The following is a 26,713-nucleotide window of genomic DNA, read 5'->3' on the forward strand; positions in this document are numbered from 1 at the left end:
ATATCTGGGAGTGAAAAAGAAACATTTCCTACTAAGTATAAAAAGCGGGGTTATGCGTTAGCAGTTGGGTTTTAGCATTTTTGTAGTATATTAAAACTCTACTTTTCTGTTGGCATAGAATCAACCACACTAATTTACACAGTGCTGGAGCTCCTTGATGTTGGCAGTTGTGCTTTGCTGGTGGTATTCCATTGCTGTTCCCCTGACTGAGTACTCTGAGACCAGAGATACTAATACCTCAGTAAACCGGGTATTTAATCACATTGGGAGAAGCATCACCCTTCACCTTTGAGTGGAGCTGTTACTGGCTTTATGAAATCATGAAGTTCAAAGACTCAGGAGTATGCATGCAGATAAGTTTAATGGTAACAATAAATGAGAATTGTTATCTTCATGCTTCTCCCTTCATATTATTGTTACCAGATGTGGCCGGAGCTAGTGGTGCCAATTTGGTCAGATTGGTTTGATAATTTTCTTGTTGCCAAGCAGTATGTATTTCTTGGTGGGAGAATCCACAGTGGTATGTTTGAATATGAGTAGAATAAGTCCAACTTTAGAATGGAATCTGAATCTAATTCACTTCCTTCTAACACACCTGACTTTAATTTTTAACGCCCAGCCAGGCACAGTACTAAGATCAAAGTGAAACAAAGAGGAGGGAGTAAAGCAATTCTTGGGAAGGAAAAAATAAAAATGGCATAACATTGTGTAATCTTTCATATATGACAGAAATATTTGGCTTATTTACCGCTCACTTAAGAATAAATCTGCAGTAAATTTTCTAAAGGCACTTATTCCAGGAACCCCCCCTTACTTATCAGGGAGAAAAATCAGGCCCACTGTATTTATTGCCTAAGAGATACCTTAATTTGACAGCAGAAATCTGCATTAATGTCCCCAGAAAGGCACAGAGTCTTTTATTGGTCTGTGCTTGACCCCATGCCAAAGTGACTGTACACCATGGGAACCTCTGCATGTTCCTCTCTACAGAGCTTTCTGCTGATCTTGAGGGAGAAGCTGCTAAAAGCCCACAGGAATCTGTCAAGTTTTCATCTTAAAGCTTGTTGACAGACAGGGTAGGTGTTAAAGCATAATTTAAATTTGAGTGAAGTACCTGCTGTGTCCTATCCGAAATTCTTCATTCATGGTTAGGTCTGAGATTTTGTTGTGGCTGTCATGGGAACCCTAAATAGTTTGATTTGAATGTTTATTTAATATCAATCCATATCTTTTGAGATTCTTTGAATGTTGGGAGGATATTAAACAGCTGATCAAATGGGAAGAACTTCAAAGTATAGGATTAGAGTATAGTAATAGAAAACAGGAGTTTGTTAATTTAGTTGCAAAAGAGGTCACCCCTGTAAATTGTCCTTGGGAGCTTGTCTTGTGTTAGAATTACAATAATTAGATTTACAATAATTTCTTCCATGACATTTTGTGTTCATCAGTTCTCATTTTTGCTCACTTTAACTGTTACTGATTTCTATGCCCTGTCCCTTTATGAAATATAATGTAATATAATTCATCCTCTGTCTTGAAATTTTTGTCTTGCAACACTTTCCATGAATCATTATAAATCCCCTCCTTACAGGAGGGGGAAGAAGATGCAGCCATGGACCGGTAGCTCTTTTCTGTCTCTGACTGTTCTGTAGCATTGAACTTACAACATCATTCAGTCCAAACTGTCCATTGTATCTACCATCTGAATGGGGGACACTGAAAATGCAGTTGTTGTCAGACTATTGTAGCTTCATTGCTAAGTGTTGCTCAAGTTTTTTGGAGAATTTTACAATTAAAATTATGTGCATGTTCTTGAAGAGAAAGCATGACAAAAATGGATTAGTAATAATTCTTCTGCTTGCAAAAGTAAAGAAATTAGTAAATCTGTGTAATATATTGATACAGCCTGTAATACATTGATTTAGACATCATCTCTAAAGGACTTCCAAGTCCTTGTTCTTAACTTCAAGCTCCTCACTCACCCCTCTTGTGAGGGTTTTATCCAGTGTCAAACCCCACCATGCAGAGGGGTACATGGCTCACAGAGTGAACATGAAGCTCAGTGGGAGAGACCTGTATCTGGCAGCTGCTGAAACTTGTCATTATCCTGCAAAGAAACATAAATCAGAGGAAAAAAAAGGAAATTTTTTGGTACAGTATGTCAGTGTCACTGACATTGCAGCAGCAGGTTACCTTCAAATGCATCTTCAGGATTTTCCTGTAATTGCAAAAGGGACAGTGAGTGTTCTTCATACATCCTTTCATCAAATCTTTTACAATAAATAAAAAATAAAAAACAGAAGGGAAACAAAATGGATAAGGATAGCTAAAATGATTAAAAAATTGTAGGCATTAAAGTCCTAATGAAAACTGATTCAGAGAGAAAAGTGTTTCTATCATAGGTGTAATTTATAAAAAGTTTCCTTTATTTTTGTGTAGTTGATGGTATTAGAGTGAGGCTAAGTTTCACATACCAACCTGCTGGTTTGAGGCAATACAAGATAAAGGAAATTCAATCATTTTACTTTTTAAAAGACATTTTTCATACCAAAAGCAAACTATCTTAAACACAAAACCATATCATATTACAGATTACTTCCTATTCAGACATTTCCATAAAAGCATTGCTGTCTTACCTTTTCTGCCATAGAGAAACTAAACTGTTCAGCAGATGTTGATTAAAGACATCCAAGTTGATGCGTTTAACATTTCAGTTCAAGTTTAGTGGTGCTTTGATAGTTTATATGTCTAAAGACTGTGCCTGGCCTGCAGTAACTAATGGTGAAACTCAATCTGTGCATTGTCTTTGGTGCAGCTATAGTGAGAATATTAAATTACATCTCATAGTAACAAGAATCTGAGTTCTCTGATGAACCTTTTGAACACTTCAACTCTTAATGGGTCTAAACCTATGTACATTGACCATATGTTAATTTAGAATGATTTAGAAAAGACATCTCTAAATAAGGGGCCAGGGATCTGTTATCCTTCTGCAAAAGCTTTCCTTTCATGTAAATGTATTCCACTGTTTCTTATATATGAATATAGATGGTTTCTGTAACCAAGGAGCTAAAGGGAAACTTTCCAATTGGAAGAATATTATTATTTCTGATTAATTGCTGCCTAACCATTTCAGCTTTGCTGCTCTGGGGTTTTTCCCTGCTTTTTACCACTGGTACTTCAGGAAACTCATATAAAATGATACCATGTGAAACTGGATTCTCCATTACAATGTTTTAAATGTGATTTGAAGGCCAGGGTGTTCTTATAGTAGAAATAAACATAGCTGTATTAAATTCCTATATCTATTTTTTATAGTAGTGAGAGGACAGGACTGTTATTTTTACTTTCAGTGTAAATTTTTTTGCTATTGCAAATTAAAAAAAAAATTAATCTAAAATTAATTTCAATTTTTGGGGCATCCCTTCTCCCTTTTCAAACTTTCTGCCCCTTTATGCCTTAATTTGAGAATAAAGTAGTGTAAAGTTTAATAGTTTTCCTCTGTTGGTTATGTATTATATTATTAAGTAGAATATTTTATAAGAAAAGTGGAAAATAGAGAATATGGGAAGCCTCAAGAAAATTTGTAAGAGTGTGGAAAGAGATACATAATTAAGGACTAAAAAGGATTGAGCAGTTTTCAAGGACCATAATTGCAATGTTTTTCCCTTCAGGTGTAAAATATCTGTTATTTATAGATATAAGTTCTATGCAATGAATTTATTGTTTCAAATTAGGAGCAGTATGCATGTCTGAAAGTTTCTCAGTTAATGAAAGTATCCTGGGATTTCTCTGAAACAATCCCGTAAAACTAACATGATCTGTTGAGCGAATTATCTGTCTGTACTTTTGAAGTCTTTGTGCCAAATATGTTTAATATTGCCACACAGTTCTGTATGAAAGGGATGTTGTGAAACTATTCATATAAGGAGATATGAAATGATGGTTATAATCTAATTAATGGCCAAATCTAACAGAATTAGTTGTAGCATGTTGGGATTAGGCATTTGCTATTTTTGGAGTTGTGTGTGATCTGAATTACACTGTCCTTTGCCTTTGGAACAGTGTGATGATGTTTGAATGTGCATTTATTTTGCTTTTGTCTAGACTCTTGTATCTTTTATAGCTTTGCATTGGAATCAGAACTACAGGAGTTGTTTAAATGGGAAATGTATTGAGTTTCAAATTCAAACCTTACAAAGCATGTTAAACATCTCTTTAAACTTTCCAGGAAAGGAAATAAAGGTATTCTTTTCTTTCACTCAGGCTGGTGATTTAAAGAGTAACCTTAAGCCATCAATAGAAATATACAGTGGTGTTAGTAAAAATAAAACAGATATTTTTAAAGTATTACAGTGCACATGTGCATAAACTAAAAATATGAAAAGTAGGTAAGAAAAACTGGGATACTGCAAATTATGATAGAGTTTAAATTTGGTGTCAATTCCTTAACTGGATTGCTAACATCAAGTATATGGTATTTCAGTGGAGCAGTGACTTTCTAGATTTGAAATGTTTTTTTAGAAATCATAATTCTGGATTGAATAGGAAAACAATAATACAAGAGAGTAAGAATACAAGTGAAAAAATACTTTAGGTAATAAAAAATATTGGAGTTGATTTAAGAGTGATCAAAAAGAATAAAAACAACTGCAGTTAAGATGAGAGGGACTTATTGGGAGTGAGAATGACTTTTATCTGATATGTAACTTTATTCAGCATTTTCATTTAGAAAATATTCTTCACTGTTTCAGTTAGGGGAAAAAAGAACCTAACCACCTTTGAATGCAGATGAAGAAAAGGAGATGATGACTAGCCCCAAAAGAAATTTGGAGTGTTAATGCCAGGAGGCTGAAGGCAATGATTAATACAGTTTTGAAAAGTATTTCAGATGGGATGTGGTAGTGAAAATTGCCAATATTCTGTCTGCAGAAATAATGGGTAGTGGAGCAAAAGATAACTGCTCTCTAAATGGCTTTTGTGTCATCCCACCTGAAAAACCATGTGTGATTTCAGACATCCTGTGGTCAAAAGAAGGACGGAAATATGAAAGTGTCAGTCAAGAAGAATGGTCAAAGCCTGTTGGGTTTGGGTATCTGTCTAAAGTCAGTAGAGCTTAGTTTTTTATTTCAACATTCTGAAGGTATAAATATCACAAATGAGGATAAATTATTTTGGACAGTGTAAATCTTAGAAAATGAGTAGCATGAAATCAGATTGACAAGGTCATCTATTAAGTGATTGGATAGCCTTCAAATGGGAAAGGAAATTCAATTATCATAGGTTTTTCATTGCTGGGTAACATAGGCAGTCCTGGAAAGGATCTTAGAGTATTACAGTGTGTTCCACTGCCCACAAGCAGGATTTGAAGGAGATTCTTAGAGTGAATGAAAACATTTTTTTTCTCTAGGGATTAAGTCAGGCTTCAAGCCTTTCCACATCACAACCTGCTCAACCTTTTCACTTTGAAATGAAGCAGTTTGTAAGGTTTCTGTCTGTTATTCAGAACTTAAGGTTATGGCTGTTTTCTGTAATGGAAATCTTTTTTTTCTGGATGTCTCTCTGTTTTCCTATCTTAATAATTTTCCTAAGGATATAAAATTACTATCTTACTCTTTAATAACTGTATTTATTTTAATAACATGTTATAAAGTGAAATAATTTAAATTAAAAGTAAGATAATATGCTTTTTAGTGTTTTTCTTGTAATACTTTGGATATCCAAACAAAATCTGCTTTCAGAACAGACTGGTCATCTATTTCCCAGCTTCTGTTGTTCTTCCTTTTCTATTACATCTATTTCCCTTTATATATTTCTGTATTTTAAAGCACAGCACACACCACACACCTTTTGTTACTCCCCGTTCTTGTCCAGCCTTTTGATTTCTCTGTGTTCATTGCTCCTGACAACTTCCCCAGCTACTGTCAAACTGGCTTCTGCTCTCTTTCTGCAGCCTCTTGAGGTGCCTTTTCTTACTCTATTTCTTTTGTAGCTTTCCTTTTCAGTGTTCCCTGTTGCCCAACATTGTCTGTACAACTTGTCAGATGCCTCTCCCTTCTCACCATCTGTTAACTTTTATATGAGATGTGCTGTAACTTTCAATCTGGACAGAGGCCCCCGAGTCTTCCCAGTTGATACAGACCTAGTAGGAATGACAAGATACACCAGAAAATCGCATTCAACTTCAATGATCTGTATTCAAAATATAAGAATACCAAAGCAGCTTTCTTTTTTTCCTCCATGTGAATTTACATTACAGTGTATTAAAGTAGATGTACTTCTCTCACTGGCATATGACATAGTGTAATAGTTTTTCATGCAAAATAGTCTTAAAAAATTTTGGTGTAAGCCAATGTAGCCTATTTTATAGGGATATACACCAAATAGTACAAAACTGGCCATGAGTAGAATATCACCAGATGTTTTCAAGCAGCAGAAGGGTAGTATTTTTCATGGTTGACTTTGACTAGTAGTCAGGTGCTCTCAGTGTGCAAATTGGGCTAGACTTCAAAAAAATTTCAGTGATCAGCTTGTAACTCATAAAATATTGTGAGATGTAGGTACCCAACCAACCCAGCTTGAAAATCTGGCCCTCATATATATAGACAGACTTTATAAAAAGCATTAGCTTAAGAATGAATGTCTGCATCCTCTTGTCATAAATGGAATGATGTGTTAGTTTATTTTGTATTTCTGTATTTACTATCTGGAAAATACCTATTGCATTCTAAATTACATCACAGTAAATACATATAATGAGAGCAAAAGCTTTTCAATGGATGTCTCACAAGATTGTGAGTCCTGCTTAGAAGAGTCCAAGAGTCAAGCTGTTTTGTTCAGAGTATTTATTGGCCCCTGAGGAGAAGGAGACAGAGACTGAGTATTTCCAGATACACAAGTGGATATTATCAGCCCAGGCTTCTTTTGGCCAGCTTCCTGGGGAAGGTTAATTTTAGCGTTAAGTTCCAGCTCTTTCTCAGCTTGAGTCTGGCAACAGCAGCCAAGCTCTGAGTCCAGGAGCTCCTTTCTGTGTGACAGCCTTCTCCTCTCTTGGCCGCTTTGCCCGCTGACCTGCTTTTATAGCCCTGTAAAAGTATCAGCTGACTTGAGGGCAGAGCTCTTCCCTAAGCAGCCCTGGGGGAGTTTGCTTCTGCTCCCTGTATGAAAACTCAGCGCACACCTCTTTTTTCCTAATGCTTGTTGATTCCTCTGAATCCTTCCTGTACCTGTGCTTTGAATCCTGTATTATGGAAGGATCTAGAGTCTTACAGTAAGTAAAAGTGGATGAATTATTTCCTTCAGTGACTGCACAATAAAACAAACATACATGCTTGTTTTGGAAGAAGAATAGGAAAAGATAGTTATCACTTTTGATCTCCAATTTTAGTTGCATTTGCTTCTATTTATTGATGCAATAGGATGCTCCCAGTTTCTATGTGTACATGAGACAGTAGATTGATGTTTCTAATCATGGAATAAAGACAAATTTTTAAAAGTCACATATAATAAGTACTAACCAGAGAATATTACTGCATATCCCAATAAATGGCATACATTTTCCCCTACTGATCAACAGTTCATAGATTCTTTCTTCTTTTTATATATTTTTTTCCTCTCTCTGAAATTATTTGGTATATGCATTTTCTCTTTAGGTAAAGTTCAAATCGTATTGGATTTTTAAATATACTAAGATAGTAATATTTTTACAGCCATGGTGACGTAATTCCAGTTTTTTTGGTTGTTTGATTACAAATTAAACATGCACACATTCACAGACACCAGAAGGAGATGTTGGGATGTCTGTAGACATCTATTTTGCTGAGTCACTACTAAAGCTGATTTCATGTTCTGGGACATCCTGAGATGTTTCTGAAAAGGACCATATGAGCCAGAACATTTACCTTGAGTCTTACTAATAAAAATAAATTATGTGTAAGTAGCTGTTTAGTTTTATGTTTGAACTATGCCTGTTTTTTTCTGTTTTGATTAATAGTTACATTACTTTTGTCTTTTGCTATCTATGGCTCTAAGGCAGAAGCTAAAGTCTGAAAATGAATACTAAGTTTTAAAGTAGTCATAGATAATGCTCATGTTGGATGAATGCTGCTTATGAAATCCCTTTTTCTTGTTTAAAGTAGATTGTAACAGTACTTGGAAAATTGTTTAGTAGGATTTAATTTCCTAAAATACAAAGATTTTTTTGTAATTAATAGAAATGATACATACAAAAGTTCTGTTTTCTCTCCTTGGTTTCAATTTTACATTTATATAAAACTAAACTTATGTTATTGATTTACTTCACTGGAATTGACATAGTCTGTGCTTCAATATGAAACAAATCTTGAAGACTTCTGCCTATAGAAATTTAGAATAGAGCAAAATGAACTTTTGGAGTGAAAAACCCCATTGTTACAAAATACTTATTGTCTGAGCTATTTAAAACTCAAATAGAGAGAAGAGAGGGAAATAGTTGCTGCTAAGTTTAAATATATGGCTTTATGGTTTCATTAGCTGGGACCAAGAAGTCTTAGATAATGTCTCTCTTCCATGTTCTTAAATTCTCTTTTACTTTAATGCATATCTCTGAAGGCAAATTGTTACAGCATGGAACATTTTCTTTGATTGTATAATTTTCTTGCAAGTTTCATAGTACAGTACCTTAATTTTGACAATGAAAAGAGTTTTCTTTTGAGAACTTGGGTTACTGGAGACTTTTAAAGCCTGTCTGGGGGTGAGATTTAATTTAATCCCTTGAGTATTTAATAAGCATTTCTGAGACTGTCGCCAAAGGGTGACAAGATTAGCACTTGAGGTTTATTGACAGGATGCCTCATAGGAAAGACATTTATCTGTAAGGGTATTGTTTTAAAGAAGGAATAAAGTCTGGGTTAAGCCCTGGGAATATACACACTTTCTGAAATGCAGAAAGAATAGAGCACTTTCTTTTCATCCTGGCACAGGGAATAGCAGTTTACAGGGGTAAGAAATAGATGTTGACAAAACTTCACAGTAACTAACTTCCTATCAGAAAAAATAAGAACTTGACGATTAAGATGGTCTTGACAGTCTCTGCCACAAACTGAATTCAGGCATGCTCAAAAGTCATTATTCAGTAAGAGAATTGTATTCTTACATAAATGCTTGTACCCAAATACATTTGTGTGTTAGAGAATGACAGAGGTTACCAGAGGGTTTGTTGTTTCTGGATTTAAAAATCACAGGAAGAACTAAATCATATCTTGTGTTCCAAGATTTTAGCATGTGAGACCTCTCAATCTCTTTGTCTCCTGTAATCTTGTTGAGAGAACTCTGTGATTAACTGGTCATAAAGTCTTGTCTGCATCAGTAGGTCTTGGCTAATCCTGTGCCCATCCCAAAGAACAAATACTCTGTGGTACTGATTCTGCTTTAGCATACCCCAGTGTGGTCCTGTTACCATCAAAGTATTTCCTTCAGGTTTATATAGCACAAATAGAAAAATAATTAGATCCTTTCCTCTTATTTTATCTATGGAGTATGTATTGAGTGACTTATTTTAAAGCAGTTGTGATTCAATGGGGATGTTTTTAATTTGCTGCCTGTTCTCTTTTACCTCTGAGGAAAGAATTTTGTAAATGCTGAATAATTTTAGAACATGTTTTCTTGGTTAAGGGTTGGCTCATATTTTCAATTAGTTTTAAGAGGAAGGAAATCGTGTAAATGCTGTGGAATTCAGATAAGCACTGTGCATAGGAAATAAGTACTTTAATTTAGGGTGCCTAGAATTGGTAGGTCAAGCTGATGATAGTAAAGGAGCAGATCTTAACTTTGTTTCAAAGAACATGTAATCAATATTCACTCTCCTGTTTTATTTCCCTTTTACTTGAGAATTTGTTTTGGTGAAGCTGAAATGTGCAATTGCTTAAGTATTCCACAGGGTGTCATGAGGCAGTTGTTGGAATCATTAATACTTGGATGAAGTAAAGAAAGAAACATAGTGTGCAGTCCTCTGAATGCCAGTTAATGTAATTTTAGATGTGACTAATACACATGCCATAAAATAAAAAGTTCTTAACTCATTAACACGTGTATCATGTTTCTGTATCTGTATAAAATATACACACGAAGAAAAATATTGCAAGAGGTCATTCACAAGAGTAAGCTATTCTATGTCAGGTCTTCCCAAAAAGACCTTTCTATATATTCCTTAGTATTTTATAGTTTACACAGCAAGTGGAATCTTTGGCTCATTGCAGTAATCTGATACACCAAGCGATGTATATATTAAAAAAAAAAAAAAAACGGAAAAAGAAAAAAAGGTACAAGACTTGTGCACTTGTGCTTGACATACTATAAAGAATTTCTATTTGAATTGTGCTCCTTCAAATTTACTTTCAAATTTTGTTTTAATTTTTATTTAAATTCTTTTAAAATTTAATTTTTTGGAAACACACTTTATGCAGTGCACACAGCTGTACTGTGGATTTTATGACTTGTTAATTGTAGATATATATGATGTCAAAACTTCAGGATTTTTTCTCCCACACTTGTATAATGTAGTAGGAGGAGAATTTTTACCTAGCTGTGCCCCAAATTAAAGTGTATTTGATTATGGTGGTATGTTCTTGCATATGGAGATCAAATTTTTATTGACGTAACTGTTGATTTCTGCGGAGCTGCACATGCATTGAATTCAACTTCAGATTTGTAAAGAAATCTTTAAAATCTTTTAACTGTAAAACTTCTGCTTCTCTTAAACTCTAAGTTTCTTTAAATGGAAAGATATTGGCTATGTGAAAAAAGAAATCATTATAAAATGAACAGGAAAACTGAGTTCATTTCAGTAGCAAGAGAACGTGATCCAAACTGAAAAAAATCACTGATGAAAGTAAGAGTTTGAATATCTGTTGACAGTAATAATTTGTCTAATGTTGACAACATATTTAAAACCAGTTTTGAGCAAATGATACTTCATGGATTTTGGCATATTTTCTTATATTATCTGAAGTGGCATACTAAAATAACAGACCAGTTAATTTTCTTGTTACTATTTGTTTGTACGAAGTCTTAAGTAACAAATCTTGGGTTTTTGCCAGTTGGTGCATAATAATGAATGGCACTGAGAATGCAGGATGGAGGGAGGGGAATTCTTCCAACAGACAATTAATGAAATTTTACACATCTGACACAACACACCCCCCTGTGTTCTGCCCAGAGGTCACAGTGCCTTCCAGCCACAGAAGGGGATTGCCATCACAATCAGCAGCTGAGTGCTTTTATTCACATTTGCTTCCACATTGCTTTGTGGACAACTTCTTGTGCAAAACCTTTGTGATTTAACTCTTCCTGAATTAACCACTATAAATCAAGACAGTGTGCCTATAGGTACTTGAGCAATATGTTCAAATACTTTCTAGATGAGGAACCAGTTTTATATAAGTTTTTTTAAGTTAAATATCCAAAATAGAGTGACATGCTTGAAATATTCACAGAGGTGAAGAAAGTGAATGGAAGTGGTGCCCCTTGAGATTTTTTGTTTGGTTGTTTGTGGGTTTGGCCTTTTGAAGAACAAAGATCCTGATCTCTGCCCAGCTTAGTTTTCCTTACAGCAAGGCATCGTGGAAGAAGAGATTTTTAGATAGGCAGGTTATAATCTTTCTTCTTCCTCATTTTAAGGCTCACTCAAATTGGTTTGCCTCACCCTTTTTTGGTCCTTCTTATTGAACTAGAATATACTAAAGGGGTAATTCCAGACATACTTTGAATTACTGAGATAACGCACTACCTTAAACTAGAGTGATTAATATCAGAAAATATTTAAATAATAAAATACCTAACTGCAGTGAGATTTTTCCTTTACTTTATTGGAAAATTATACTTCTTCAGCAAAAGAAAACAAAATAGAAAGAACTGAAGTTTAAAACTGTTGATGATATAGCAGTTACACACCTGGCAGTATAATGAGGCTTGTGTATCATATGTGTGATGTGTAGGCACTCAGCACCCAGGTCCCTCTTGGAATGTTATGACAAGGTTGATGATTATTGTAATGTTTTTATTCACAGATTGAAAATCTACAGGAGCAACTTAGGGACAAAGACAAACAACTAACTAATCTGAAAGACAGAGTGAAGTCACTGCAGACAGATTCCAGTAATACAGACACAGCACTGGCAACCTTAGAGGAAGCCCTATCAGAAAAGGTAAAGTTTTCTCTTGAAAACCTTTATGTGCTGCTCTTGTGGGTGAAGTGTGTGCAGAAAATGTGCTTCTGAGTTGGCCTGACAGCTCTCCCAAAGGCTGGGGGCCTTGTCAGGGAAGCAGGTGGCCCTGTTGTGGTAGGATGAGCAGGAGTGACTGTGAGGGGATGAACTGACACAGAACTTGGAGGGGAGGGAGTGATGCCCTTTGAATGCTTATGGAGAAAATGGCCCAGGATATGGGAAGATTTTGCCTTAGTCAATGGGGTGAGTGGTTATTCCCTGAAAGAACTGAAAGGCATTGGATGCCTGACTTTAAGAAGGTAGAATTTGGGCATTTTTCTGTCTTTGTGATCTTGATTATCCTGTTATTTTTCCCATTAACAGTTGGCTGTGCCAACTGTTACCTTGGCTTGCTGTGAACACTATTGGCTTCCTATACTTCATTTTTAAGGGAAACTGTTTCATTAAAAAAAAATATTGAGCATTCCTTTTTTTTTCCTTTACAAAGTCTATGCCTTTAATTTGAAAATACCTAGGAGAAGGGATAAATCTGGACTGTTTAAATTAGTGGCAAAATTCCTACCAGTTTCAGTGAGGTCAGGTTTCTTCTTTCAGTTCACTTTGAATACGAGGTAATGCAAGTGAATTTATATGCCAAAAAAATTAGTACAAATACCCACGTTTTTCAGCTCACAGATCTTAATATATACTACTCAAATGTGTACAGTAAAGTAATATGTGTGTAATCCTATGAAGGTACTTATGACTGCATATGACTCGAAAATGCTGCTGTGGTGTTGGCACTGACACATACAATGTTCATGTCAGATGTTTTATTTCTTGTGTGTTTAATTGATTTTCTTGCATTTGCTTGGTCAACAACAGTGAAAAAAGTTCTTATTGGTATTGAGCCATGTGGATAAGCATTTATTTATACAAAAAAACGATACATTTCTGTGATCTTTCACTGCTAATCTGGACACAGTGTTCATCAATTTCACAGTATGTTAATAAAAACATAACAGAAAGTACTTTTTAATCTGTTTTCTCTCCTTGTAAACTATCTTTTCTGGATTAGTCACTTTCCCAGAATGCCCATAGAGGCAGCTGAGGGTTTTTTAAAACACTCCTTTGGGAAGCAGAGTGACTTGCATAGGAGTAGGAGGCAAGCACCACTGCCGAATTAGGATTGAGATTAGCTTTGAACAATGGGGTGCTTGATCTGAGAGCATGAGCCACAATGAGGAGAAAGTTTCCAAGGTAAATCTCTCTGTAGGATTTTGATTGTTGTACAGGGAAATCACCCTCAATTTCTTTTCCATTGTAAGTCCCTTGAAGGCCACACAAGGAAGGGCTGATTTTTTGAAGTCAGGGGTGATTTCTGGGATGAAGTTACACACTGAAAGAAGCCAGTTGCCGTCCTGTAGAAATTCCAAATGGACAATTACACCTGGCTTTCTTCTGTCTTCTGGCAGCTAAATACTTTGACAGTGTCTGTTTACACATGTGCCTCATTCCTTTCTGTGTCCAGCTTCCCAATTCCTCCTGACTGCTCTCAGTAAATTTCTTATGCAGCAGCATTCTTCTGACCTACAGACTTTATCAGTAGTTACTAAATATTTCCATTGGGAATACTGCTAGAAATCTGGGATAGAGGTTTGTCCGAGTGGGACAACGCGGGAACCCTTAGTGAGTTGTTTATTAGCAAGTGCATCAATGTAAGTGCTTTTATCAATTCAGCATGTAATGCTGTCAAGAAAGGATGATGCTTTCATTTAAGAATACCTGGTTTCCATTTTGTTTGCATGCTTTTTCTTTCTAGACATTGTATCAGACATTTTCAACTATATAATTTTGTGTTTGTACTCTGAGATTAGGCTGTTTTTTGCATTAAATTAATTCTTTGTCCATTCAATAGTTTTTAGAATTTTAATTAAAAAATAATGAATAAAATACTTCAGGACTGTCATGGGAAGCTCTTTTTAAATAGAAATAAAATTTATTCATACAAGTTTAGCTAACCACAATTTACTGGAATCTGATAGAAGTGCTTTTCTTAGCATCTACAGAAAGAAAAGAACAAATTAAAACATGATCATATGATATTAATGAATTATAAGGCTGTTTTTAAAGTCCAAAACTCAAATGTGTTCCTGCAGTTTTCTTTAAAATACACAGATTAAGATTTTGGCTCTGAATTAGAAAATGTGTCTCCTTATTCTTTATGGAAATAGATTTTTCCAAGTATCTGTCTCTTGATTTTCTTTTGTATTTAGTGGTTAGGTATCTTGGGAACACTAAATGAGAAATTGATGTAGACATAATAAAACCATGTTAAATTTTCTCTCTTTTAATCTTATAATTTTTATGATATTGCTGGTGTGATTTTTCCTCTTGTCAGGAAGCAGAAACAAATCAACTTCAGTTGCATTTGAGTTCATTTTGGAACTAAGCTGCAAAACATTCATTCAACTATTTATCTCTAATTTCAGAGCCTCTAAGCACTGAAAATTTGTGGCAGCAATAATAAGGATTATATTGCAATTAAAAAAGAAAAAAAGGTTTGAAAATCAGACTGTGCAAAAGTGCTATCAGCTGCCTTGATGTTATAACAAGAAACTTTTCAAAGAATATCTCAGCTCTTGGACTGGCCCAAAGCAGCTCAAGAGGTTGCTTTCATGAAGCTGATATTTATAAAGTTGGTCCTACTGTAGCAGCATACAGCAGATAAGCAATGGAGTATGTCTGATAATGGAGCTATATGCTGGGGCAATTCAGTTCCTGCTTCTGTGATAAAGTGCAAATAGATTAGACCTGTGAGGTCCCAGATTAGTGCATAAGGAAAGCTGCCCAATGCAAACAAGACTGAAACAAGAACACATTGTTGGGATTTCTGCAAGTTAGCTGTTAATCAAGCAAAACATGGTTTATTAGGGCCTTTTAACACGCTTTTGACATTTAGCCTTATGCAGCTGACAGATAAATTAGTCTTCTTTTGTGATTGACTGAGAACAAAATACACTGTTCATTAAAAAGATGAAATAGTGTTATGTTTAATTTGTTGTAGATGAAAAAATCATTTGGGTAAATAAATCTTCAAGAAGGAATTGGTAAAAAATTAATTCTGACTATAACCAGGTGGAATCTGAATGCTTATGATTATTAAACTATTCTACTTTATGGAGGCTGGCGTCTTTAATAATAATGTTCAAACTATTAAGAATTTACATTGTTTGTTATTAGGATTAAACCTGAAGTTATTTAGTGTCATGAGTTTAGATTGGAAGGATGTTAAAGATCATCACCTTGTTCCAACCCCCTTGCTGTGGGCGGGGACACCTTCCATTAGACCAGATTGTTTCACCTCTGTGTCCTTGTGTGGGGCCCCAGAGCTGGAGCAGTTCTCCCCCAGCTGGGTGTCAGCAGGGCAGAGGGGCAGAGTCACCTCCCCGCCCTGCTGGCCACGCTGCTTTGGATGCAGCCCAGGAACACAGGCGCTGCTCTGCGCTCTGAGTGCTCCTGGCTGAGTCAGGTTGAGCTTTTTGTCACTGTACACAGCCAAGTCCTCCTCCTCTGGGCTGCTCTGTCTGTTGTCTGCCCAGCCTGGGATTGCCCTGAGCCAAGTGCAGGACCTAAATTATGTTACTTCTATGCCCCCTGACTGCCACCATCCAGTGATCCCAGTGGTTCTTCTGATACTCTGCTTAAAGACCTGCTCCCAACTGGAATGCACTTCTAGTGGTTATTTCGTTCTACCCTGAGTATTTCTCTCTGATTGGTGTTTGCATCCTCCAAATATTGATGAAATGTGATTTTGTAGAACATAATCAGAGCTTAACGAAACCATACTACTGTGTTTGCTTTTCCATTTCACCCTTTGAATTAATCATCCAATCAATGGCTGGTGATTGTCAGCAAACCTTGAAATAGTTATTGGAGATCAGCAAAATATGCAGAAACATGGCTGAGTTTAAATGCCTGTAAGGTTACTATTAATTAGAGAAAAATCTTCCTTTGGGTTTCTTAATTAGTTTAGGGTACATTTTCTGTGTCTTGGACAACTGTTTTTTTGACATCTCAAAATATAATATGTGTAAACTCTAAGTTACTGATAGCAAGTGGCTGATTAGATCTGGAACTTTGGCATCTTATTGCAAGCACTGTAGAGTAATAACAAAATTGAAGCTGAGTAAACTGGTTATGTCCTCTGAGGAAACTATTCATGGCTTGTTTTGAACTTGTTTTCAAGGCTTCAATCAATTGTGAACACAGGAAATACATTACTGAAGTGAATATCTTTCCACATCTATCACAAAACTAAACATACTTGTATCAGTATAGATCTTTAATGAATTTCCTGTACTGTGTTACTCTTATCAAATATTTAAACTTGATCTTATGATTTTGAAATCTAGAGAAATCTTGCATTGACTTTAATGCCATTAACTCAATCATCCTCTGCTTCTGCAGGTTTTTTTTAATAAGTGCTACATAATGCAAACAAACTTAATGCTGTCCTTTCTTAAAATTATTTCCAACTTTTCTGGTTTGCAATTCTTTCCCTTGTTAGGAAAGAATAATAGAGCGTCTGAAGGAGCAAAGGGATCGAGATGACAGGGAAAGACTTGAAGAAATTGAATCTTATAAAAAAGAAAACAAGGACCTGAAGGAGAAGGTTAATGCTTTACAAGCTGAACTGACAGAAAAAGAGGTCAGTCTTTTATTATAAGCTCTGCTCTTCTATCTATGTCATTATGATGAAAGAAAGTGCATAGGATTACTCTTGAGTTGTGTCAAGTACTGAAATTCTGCCACTTCAGTGTTCAGCTTCAGAATTGCTGTTTTCTTAAGCATTCTTCACAGTCCATATTTGTACATAAAATATTGCTTCAGTTTTTACATAGTTGTGCATCGTTATCTCTTTGTCCTTTACCTAAGCTTCCACTGGGCTCAAATATTCAATTGCTGCTCCTGTTTTTGTTTGTCAGTTGGAGAAATGGTTTTCAGTGTGTTTGTACCTCCAGAATATGATGAGCTTGTCTGTACTATGAATGTTTGTTTCAGTGCATGCCAGCTCCTGTGGTTCCAGTTGTATGCACAAAATGGTGTCTTTTGCTATCAATGCTTATCTTTGAGTCAGTTCTTTCTGGGGGAGGGGGAGCAGGATCCAAGTGATTGCTAAGTTGGCAATGAGTTAGTATCCTGGTGACTAGGAATTAACTTTTTACTCTTGGTCGTTTTCCAGTCTAGTTTAATCGATCTCAAAGAACATGCATCTTCATTGGCATCAGCAGGGCTGAAAAGAGACTCCAAACTTAAGTCTTTAGAAATAGCCATAGAACAAAAGAAAGAAGAGTGTAGTAAGTTGGAAGCACAGTTGAAAAAGGTAAGTTCCATCTTAAAACAAACAAACAAACAGCAAAACAAAAATCAGCATCCCATACCTTCATTTTGAAATGATGAGCTTATTTACTCTTCTGGAGTAAATCTAGAATCTACCCATCTTATGCTGTTTGCTGATGCTTGCATCAAGTACTGCTTTTTCTCAAGAGGTTTGTACCAAAGCCACTAGTGAGCCTCAGAAATTGTCCTCAGTAGCTCTATGAGGGAATTCTGAGAAGCTGCAACAAATAGATGAACTGAGATGGAAGAAAAAGGGCAGAAAGGAACTATCAAACCAGCAATTTATGTGTGTGAATTAATACCACTTTTAGAAGTAAACTGAAATGTTTGCAGGATGAGGGGAAAAAAAATAAAAGCCTGTCTAAGAAATGCTGGAATTCCTAATTAAAATTCAACTAAAATCAGCTTCTAAAATGAAAACTATAGCTAGGTTTTATTTTGATGTATTTTTGGCTTTGTTGGTGAATACATGTTTGTGATAATTAAGCAAAATATTCAAAAGTTTATATCAGCTGGCAATTCAGTATTTCTCTTCAGCAAGAAGTGGAAGCAAGCATTTAAAGGAAAACGTACAAACCCTGTATTTTATTACATGGTTTTACTTAAATTGCTGCAATAAACTAGATTTTGCTTAAATGATTTGCAAGTGTTTTGATACCATTGTTTCTTTGACCTTTCTCTGTGTTGTAGTAATGTCTGCTCTCATTGTTCTCATTACGTATTTGATGGGGTCAGGCATTACGTTTGCCTTCTGCAATTCATGACTAAGTGTACATCAAGTGTTGTTTTTGTTTTTTTTTTTTTTTTTTAATATTGGTATAGTTTTTCATTTTCTAGTAATTAATATTTGTTCTGTGAATGTTATCACTGTTAGCATAATATTCTGACACTCTTTTTACCCAGGTTGAGTAGTATCCTGCTCAGATTAAGCATTGTTTCAATAGCCTGACCTGTGAAGAAGGTATTGCAAATTATAAAGGATACCAGCGTGTAAACCTTATACTTGTATTCTGTCTTAATTCAGAATGAATATGTGCAAGTAGGTGCCTGCATTAGATCTTTAGTTGAGAGGAAGGGAAGCTTTTTTCAATAAACATATACAAATGGAAACACAAACAATTTAAATGTCTGATACCTTAAAAATGCTATTGATGGTAGAATTAAAATCTCCAAAAAAAGGTTTATCTGGGAAGTAATTTAGTTTGCTTTAGTTTGTTAGAATAAATGGTTGTTTGCTTTGCACTCCACTTCAACAGATACTTCATTACCATCTGAAATGTATTTTTTTCTTCATTAAAAAAAGATAGTTAAAAGAGCCCTGGAAGCACAGATCACTTAAAAACCCCTCATCAAAATCCTCTTGAAGGACTTGAAATCCTAAGTCAATTGTTTATGACTGTACATTTAAACACATCATAGAGTAATGGAAAAACAAGCACTTAGAAAAGTCAGAGAGTGTCTGGGATGTCTTTTATATAAAAAGGGAGCATGTTTCTTGTGTATAAATACAAAAAATTATTGAATGAAAGTTGAAAACATAATAGTTTTATTATATCATAAATGCAGCATAAAGCCCCAATGGAAATTCACCCACCATTTGTATGAGACCAGGTATTTCCACAATAAAATGCAGTTACAACCTCCTTTCTGGGCATGCTTAATTGAACAGAAACAGTGACTGTTAATGACAGTAGACTCCAAACAGTCATTTTCAATTCACATTTTCTTTAATGAAATACTTTATGTTCAAACCTGTAAATACCCTGCGTTAAAAGTAATTGGTCCCCAGAAAAATACCTGCACCGTGTTCTCACTCCTCAGGAAAGTGAGTGAAACAGAAACCTGGGTCACTCTTGCACATGTCTGGCTCAGAGGAGGAGGGGACAGCAGCAGGGTCATAAATGAGCCCACGTGTCCCGTGGGTGTGCTCACGTGTGAGCATCAACCCCTGCCGGAGCAGAGGCATCTGGCAGTTGGCTTCTCTTTCCAAACCCACTCCAAGGGGCTGTCTACCTGAAAAAATTCCAAGTAGCTTTACACAGTACTCCTCTCTAAAAATATCATGGAGGAGGTACTTTGTTATGCTGCTGTAAAATAATTATAGTTCAATGTTGATTTATAAGTTTTAGCAAGTTAAACTAAGAAATATGTAGGTAGTACTCTGTGCACGCTTGCTGGGAGTTAGTTTTGCATGAGCACTAATGGTGGTAAGTGCTATGTCGAAGGAAAGTGTGCACAAGGGGCAAGTCTAAACTGAAATTGTAAATAAAAAACACCAAAGCAACTTCTGGAGTTTCTCCTCCCCAGCTTTCCCTCCCTTCTGTTTTTTTGGAGACAATAGGATTCATTTATTGATAATAAAGATGGATTTTATTGGATCTGATTAGATCCAGATATTTTTTAGAACTGCATAATTGGATTTTTTTACATTTTGGCAAGAAGAAATATGCTGATTCTAAACCCATGATTTCACACAGTAGGCACATTTCAAAAACAATGAAGAGGATATTTGTACAAAGTAATTATTTATGTGACTGTGCTATATTTTGGTATAAAAAGTAATGCTTTAAAATATAGACATGCTTATTGGACATTTTGTGACAAATATTATGGATTGAAATACATAAAAAATTTTAAAAGAAATAATTCTCAATACCAGAGAATGGTCAATGCTTTTTTCCCAAAATTCCGTAGATTTTTGTTGACTTACTTTGTATTGCTACTTGTGAAAGAACAGCAGAATTACCAAATAGGTAGCAAAGTGTTTTATATATATGTGTGTATATATAATCTTTATTATCCACTCCAGAATTTCCTCCTTTTGTTGTTTTTCATTATCTTAAATTTACTTGCTTACTGACATATTTGCAGTTGCTAAAGTACTGTTTGCCAAGCTGTACTGTTTGAAAGTCATTCTGCATAGAAAATTCAGTATTGTATTAAACGAAAGGAAAGTAATAAATTTAATGATACTATTTAATTAATCTTTTATTATTACTGTCTTTGAAGCTTTGGTGATAAATTGCAGCCTCAGCCAAAAGCACTTCTCGTGATTCATTGCTTGAGACCAGCACTTAATGTATCATCAAAAGTGGACACCTCTCTTTATTTCATGGGTTATTTAACTTGAGAAAGGGAAAGTAACACAAACCTTAAGTTTCTTACTCCAGCTATTCTTTTTTAGGAGCCAAAGTCAACATTTATGTTTCCCCAGTGCCTCTCACTTTCACCAAGGAATGTTTAGAATCTTAAATTTCTACTTTTTTTTCTTTTGAATTTTTTTTAATAACATGTTCTTCTGTGCAAATGCACTGGTTTTGTTGAGCTAATGCTGTTTTCCTGGATCTTTCCTTCTTTTCCTGTCTGTGCTTCACTCCCTACCAACTTTGCAATGTAGCAAGCTGAGCAGTTGTTCAATCAGATGTACAATCCAGTAAGTTCATGTTTAAAATGCCCGCTGTAACATATGGAAGCATGAGGATCCATTCCCTTACTGTGTTGTGCTCTTCCTCTGTGGAGCTTTGCAGAACACTCCTGGTGCTCACTCTGCTGTATCCATTTTATCCAAATAAATGAACTTTGTGGACTTGAAGGCCTGTTTAAGAATCCAAAATGTATTAAATAGGTACATATTGTGTTTCTGAGAAAACAAACGTCCTTTAGGTCCTCAACTTCTCCATTAGAAAATGCATGCAGAATTTTTTTTTCCTTTTGCTTTGCTTTTTAATTCCTCCTTGTACAGTACTTTATTTGATCCTTCAAACTTCTATAACTCCTAATTTATTCAGTTTATCTTTAGTGACTGAGTTAATTAGATGAATAATAATATCTAGGAAATGACTGGCAGTATTTTCAAAAGTCCATATGACTAAAATAGATTAATTCTACTCATGAAAGAGTGTATACATTTAGCATACACACATTAGGAACATGGAAACTTGTAATTAAGTGAAGAAAATAGTGAAATATAAAATGATAAATGCAAAAGGCAGTCTTTGCAAAAGTGCAAAATCAGAGTATTGCTTTGGCTTCTTTACCATTAATATTCTCACAAATGCCTGCTGTAATTGCACCATATCTCTTTTAACTTGATTCCTTCAATTTGAGGAAGAGCAGCAACAAACCTTTTCCCTGCAGAGAGTAGTTTCCATCTTTTTGGCTGAGACTGTTCCATTTAATGTGCTGTGAGCATCACAGGACAGAAAAATGATGTAACTGTAAGAGCAATTTAAAAGTTATAGTTTACATAGTAATCCTAGTCAGAATTACTATGTAATTTGGAGAGTGTATATATAGAAGAAGTGGGTTTGTAGCTTAAGTAATGTGATACTGCACATTGGAGGAGGAATTGCCATCACTGGAGTCAGTGGGAGCTTTGCCATGGATGTCCATGGACCAGGATTCCAGCTTTGGAATCCATCTGTTATGGTTAGGTTTTGTAGCTCCAGCCATGTCATGGATATGTCATGACTTGTGTATGGGAAAAGAGATTCCCGCACAATCTGCTCTATTTACTTTTGGAGTTATTGGTTACCTTGTTTAGAATTTAGTCATAAATTGTAGCACAATAGCATAAGATCACCTCTACCTTCTGGCACAGTGCTGGAGAAAGAGCTTGTCCTTTTCAATGATAAAACCCTTTTTTTCTGTATCATCTTGGATCACTTTTGTGGTAGTTCTGTTTCTGTTCATGTCATTTGCACTGCTCCTGTGCTTGTCTTTTCAGACTGGAGTCTTTTTACTGTTGGCTTTTAGCTTGGTTTTCATAAATACTGGCCAGTCATTAGATCAATATTAGTGATTCTGCTGTGTAGAATTCATTTGTGACTTTCTAATCTTTTTGTGTGCAGCATTCCAAAGTCAGTCCTTTTCTTAACTGCTTTTTCTGCCTTTATGTGGTTAATTTTTAAATGGACAGCCTGTTGGAAGTTGCAAAGCAATGGATGCAAGATCCTTTTTCTTTGGCACCAGGCAGCAATCATACTGTACCCACAAGATGATTTTTTAAAATAAACTCCTCTTGCTCACCTTCTTTCTTCTCCTACATATATGAGAATAAGTTGTAAATAGAATTGGAATACATTTCTTCACGCTTTAAAGGTGAACTTTTTGAAATGCCCAATGAGATTTTGTGCAAAATTGATTATAAGAAATTACATTATTGCCTTTGTCCTATTATTTAAATATCATGCTGTACTGAGGATGGAGTTCAGGTGAACCTTTTTCTGAATATTAAAGACTAAATTTTCCAAGATCTTCTATAAGAGAAATGTCAGATTAAAATTTAAACTACTTGCAGAATACACTATAAATTACTTAGAGCAGCCCCTAAAGTTAAATGAAAACCTCCTGAGTTTTAAGGAGACAAGAAAATTTGTGTGACAGGAATCTTTTTTCCCCATTCATTCTTGAAAGTAATAAAATTTGAAGGATCTTACAAAGTAATAAATACATTGCATGTAAATTCTGCTGTTCCTTTTCTTTTTTTTTAAATTTTAAGTACCCACTTGATTTTTGTGTATTTTTGTGTCTGAAGCTTTAAAAATGAAATACTTATCTATCCCTCCATTTCTATTATGCAGAGTAATACATGCATGACTGTAGCATAAGACTTTAATAGCCTAAATAATTCATGTTGCATGTCTGTGCCACACTGTTATGATATTTCTGTAGGAAATTTGTGGTTTACATAAGGAAATGTTACTTTTCTTCTAAACCATTTGCAGTGCTTATGAAGCAAAGATGAGAACAGATGTATAATTAATGTAAAAATTTGTGACATTCTAATGGTAGTAGAGTGATATGCTATTTTTACTCAGTTGTAAGAATAACATACAATATCACAGTCATATTATTGGGAAGAAAATCATCATAAAGTGAGTGAATTAGTTTGAAATTAACCTAATCTGTACACATAAGGGTTATCATTTGCAGATACAGATTTAAAAAAGCTGAAAAGTACACATGGACCAGTCCCTCCTACCATAAAAGCCCCACAGAAACAGAAAATGTGTTTTCCAAGGTAACAAAGAACTTAGGGAGTAAGCAGGGGACAGAAACTAAACAGAAAAAGGAGATGACAGCGGAAATAGGCAGAGACTTTCTGATTCATGTGATTAATGCAGCTTCTGTCTAGAACTAGATCCAGCAGTTCAGTCTACAGCCTAAAAAAAGCTGAAGAAATCTGCCCTGTCCTGGCAGGAGCAGGGTCAATATCAACTGAGCTGCCTTTTAACTCCTTTGGGCCTACTGTTTGACCTCAAGAGTCAAGTTCCATCTGTCAACAAATCACCCCTGATCTGTACACAGCAAATGCAGAAAGGTGCCTAGTTCAGATCCAAACACATCTTTCAAAGCCATAAAATAAGATGGGGCCTTATAAGTAATTCTGTGCCTTTGTCCTGGCCATGTCAGATGGATTGTGTTTTGCTCTTTTCTAGTATCAGCAGCTTTGTTTACAATGTGAAGAGTCCCTTAAAGGGAATTGTAGGTTAAAGTACCACCTGCAGAAAGCTCTTAGTAAAAATTGTTTTTTTGTTCTTGCTTTCCCTTTTTAACTAACTTTACTTCTTCATTTGGGCAATAGAAATCTGGTTCGTCACAATATTCCAAAAAAGATTCTCTGAGTGCTTTGAAAAGTAGAGGCAATCAGATCAATTGGTGGTTTGCAATACGGGCTTTATTTTTTTTAGATTATTTTTTTTACGACCAACCTTGTAGTAACTTTATGCTTACATTGGTTTATGTGTGACATTGGTTGGATGCTTAATCACATTTAATCATCTCTTCAGAGTTCCATTTCATGTTGGGGAAATGCAGTGACCCAGTTTGTAGCTGCAGAATTTTCCAAAAACACATGCCACAAATACAGAATTGCATGAGTACCACAGAAAACAAAAACTGAAAATACTTTTGCACCTTTATGTTGATTTCCTTAACATTCTGTTGAGCAAAGATTTAAAGAGCTAAAGTGAGGAATACATTTATTATTTCAGGTGGTGATTTGCTTATCCTTTGTGCAGTAGGTAATTTTTTCAGTACATTTCTGAGCTGCTGTGTGTCAGGAATACCCATAGCAGTAGAAGATTTGGCACCTCTGCACTGGTACTCCTATTGTGTCCTTGCCCGGTTATGCATTTTCCTTGTAGCAAGTGCAGTGTGGCAATGAAACAAAAAAAAGAGACAGGCTTCTCTCCCTCATCTGCATTGCTTCTTGCTCTGGGGTAAGAGAAGGGTAGAGGGAAAAAATCTGGGCTGAAGCTGATACTTAATGCTAAAGTGAAGACTGGTTAGAGGAAGGAAGGTGGGTATTTCTTCTCTCTGTGAAATGATGGAAGAAAGGCTGGTATATAATGAATTTTGTGCCAAAGTAAAGGGAAAGGGCAGAAAGGTGACAGGGAGTTGCATGAAAGAGCAATAGGCTTTAGAGAGGAGCTGTGAAATTCTGGATTTACCCTTGGGAGAGGAGGAGAAATCTGAAGAATAGGGAACAATATGCTTTTTGCATAAGTTTCTTAGTATCTTGAAGGTGGGATTTGGGTAGTATTTCTTTTTCTAGAGTGAATTTACGTATGGAATTAAATTATTCCTTGCAAAATTACATAATGCTGAAGTGTATTGTATTGTAATAGGGTTGATGGACAATCAAAGTGTTTTCTCAGATAACTGGCCTTGAGTCTGAATACTAAATTGACTTCAAAAATTACAAGGCTAGTTGAAAGTAAATTTCTTGATACAATTAACAACTGGTATAAAAGAAATCCAACTTTATTATTAAGGAAGATTATGAACCTGAAAAGGAATCTGTTGCTGACATCTCACTGAAATGGTAAAATCAAGATACTCCTTGAGTGTTGCCTTGAAATGAGTTCTGGGTTTAAAAAGTCCTATGGAATGGAATTCAGGACTGGAGCATGTACCAAAACAGAGATTTTTGAAGAGCAAGGCCAGTAGGTTTATTAGGCTACTCATGTCATTCCCTTGCCTTCTATTTCTTCTGAGTAAAAACCTCCAAGCAGGATAAATAACACTTAAAATCTCCTATCTTTTTCTTATTATCCTCATGCTTAAATGATATGTTACATGCAAACCATTTAAGTTTTTCCCTACTAATTTCAATTTTTTGTTGTATTTAGAGTAAACTCAGACTTGTTCTTCATTTATGCAGAAAACCATTGCAAAGAATATGGACCTTCTAGTATCTGTAGTTTATATTCTTCCCCAAACATGCATGCTTTATTTTGATCTGCATTTCTTTCATTGCTTGCTTGCATTGTCCATTCCCTGAAATTAAGAAGGATAAGTAAGTCCGTGTCTTCTCTGCGTACTAAGATAGTTGGAGGACCTTCAGTTCTAAGTACCATGAATTTCTGTAAAAAATCCTGTATGTTACCTGAATTTTCTATGTTTAATGTGCACTGCCTTAAACTACTTCTTTTTTCCTTGCCTTCTCTTTCAAGATGCCAATTAGGAATAATGGGAAGCAAGGGGTAGGCTAAGCATTGCAGTGCATCGTTGTTTCCATCTGTCTGTGATTATTGCAGCCAACAGTTGAAAGCACTCGGTGCCAGGTCGTGCTCCCATTGAAGTTAATTGGGCTTTTGCCATTAGGTTTGATGGGAGCTGGCCTGGGCTCTGCACTGTTGTTGTTTTCATTGCTCTCTCTCTTGTCTGTGGAACTCCCACCCATCCATGCATGTGTTTGCCAGGTTTGTGCTGTTTTCACCAATGGGCTTGTTCCTCTGGTGTTTCAGGTTAAGTATTAATGGCAAGCTAAAAAGGATTATTGGGTAGGATGTCTGCTGAAATCAGCTTCTTTAGTTTATTGGTTTATCTTTTAAAATCACCTCTGCATTAAAAACAGTTTCTTTCCTTTAAATTCTTTGTATCAAACTGCGTTTGAGGCATCTGGTGATACAGATGTATACAATATGTATATATATGTATCTGTGTTTGTATATTTATACATGGACAAAATGTCTGTGTTTCTGTATAGGGAAAGAGGATATAATTTGTTAAGAAATTGCCTATATAGTCAAAACTCACCAAACTTAATGTGAATTTAATGAATTACAAGGTGAGTCTTTGTTAAATTTGAAAAAGCACCTTTAAAGTGGGGTCACTTTAAT

General features: G+C 35.4%; 1 protein-coding gene across 2 annotated transcripts in view; it reads left to right on the plus strand.

Moving 5' to 3' along the window:
* Positions 1–26,713, plus strand: part of ERC2 (ELKS/RAB6-interacting/CAST family member 2) — a 406,178-nt gene that overhangs the window by 129,947 nt on the left and 249,518 nt on the right. The window contains exons 9-13 of one of the 2 annotated variants that reach the window (XM_064723899.1): positions 12,045–12,182; positions 16,753–16,893; positions 17,428–17,568; positions 20,983–21,018; positions 26,045–26,074. In XM_064723899.1, coding sequence (XP_064579969.1) covers positions 12,045–12,182; positions 16,753–16,893; positions 17,428–17,568; positions 20,983–21,018; positions 26,045–26,074 — 486 coding nt within the window. The remainder of the gene's footprint in view (positions 1–12,044; positions 12,183–16,752; positions 16,894–17,427; positions 17,569–20,982; positions 21,019–26,044; positions 26,075–26,713) is intronic. The other variant, XM_064723900.1, reaches the window with a different exon arrangement.

This window comes from Zonotrichia leucophrys, chromosome 12 (assembly GCF_028769735.1).
Source record: "Zonotrichia leucophrys gambelii isolate GWCS_2022_RI chromosome 12, RI_Zleu_2.0, whole genome shotgun sequence".
In the NCBI taxonomy this organism is placed as follows: domain Eukaryota; kingdom Metazoa; phylum Chordata; class Aves; order Passeriformes; family Passerellidae; genus Zonotrichia; species Zonotrichia leucophrys.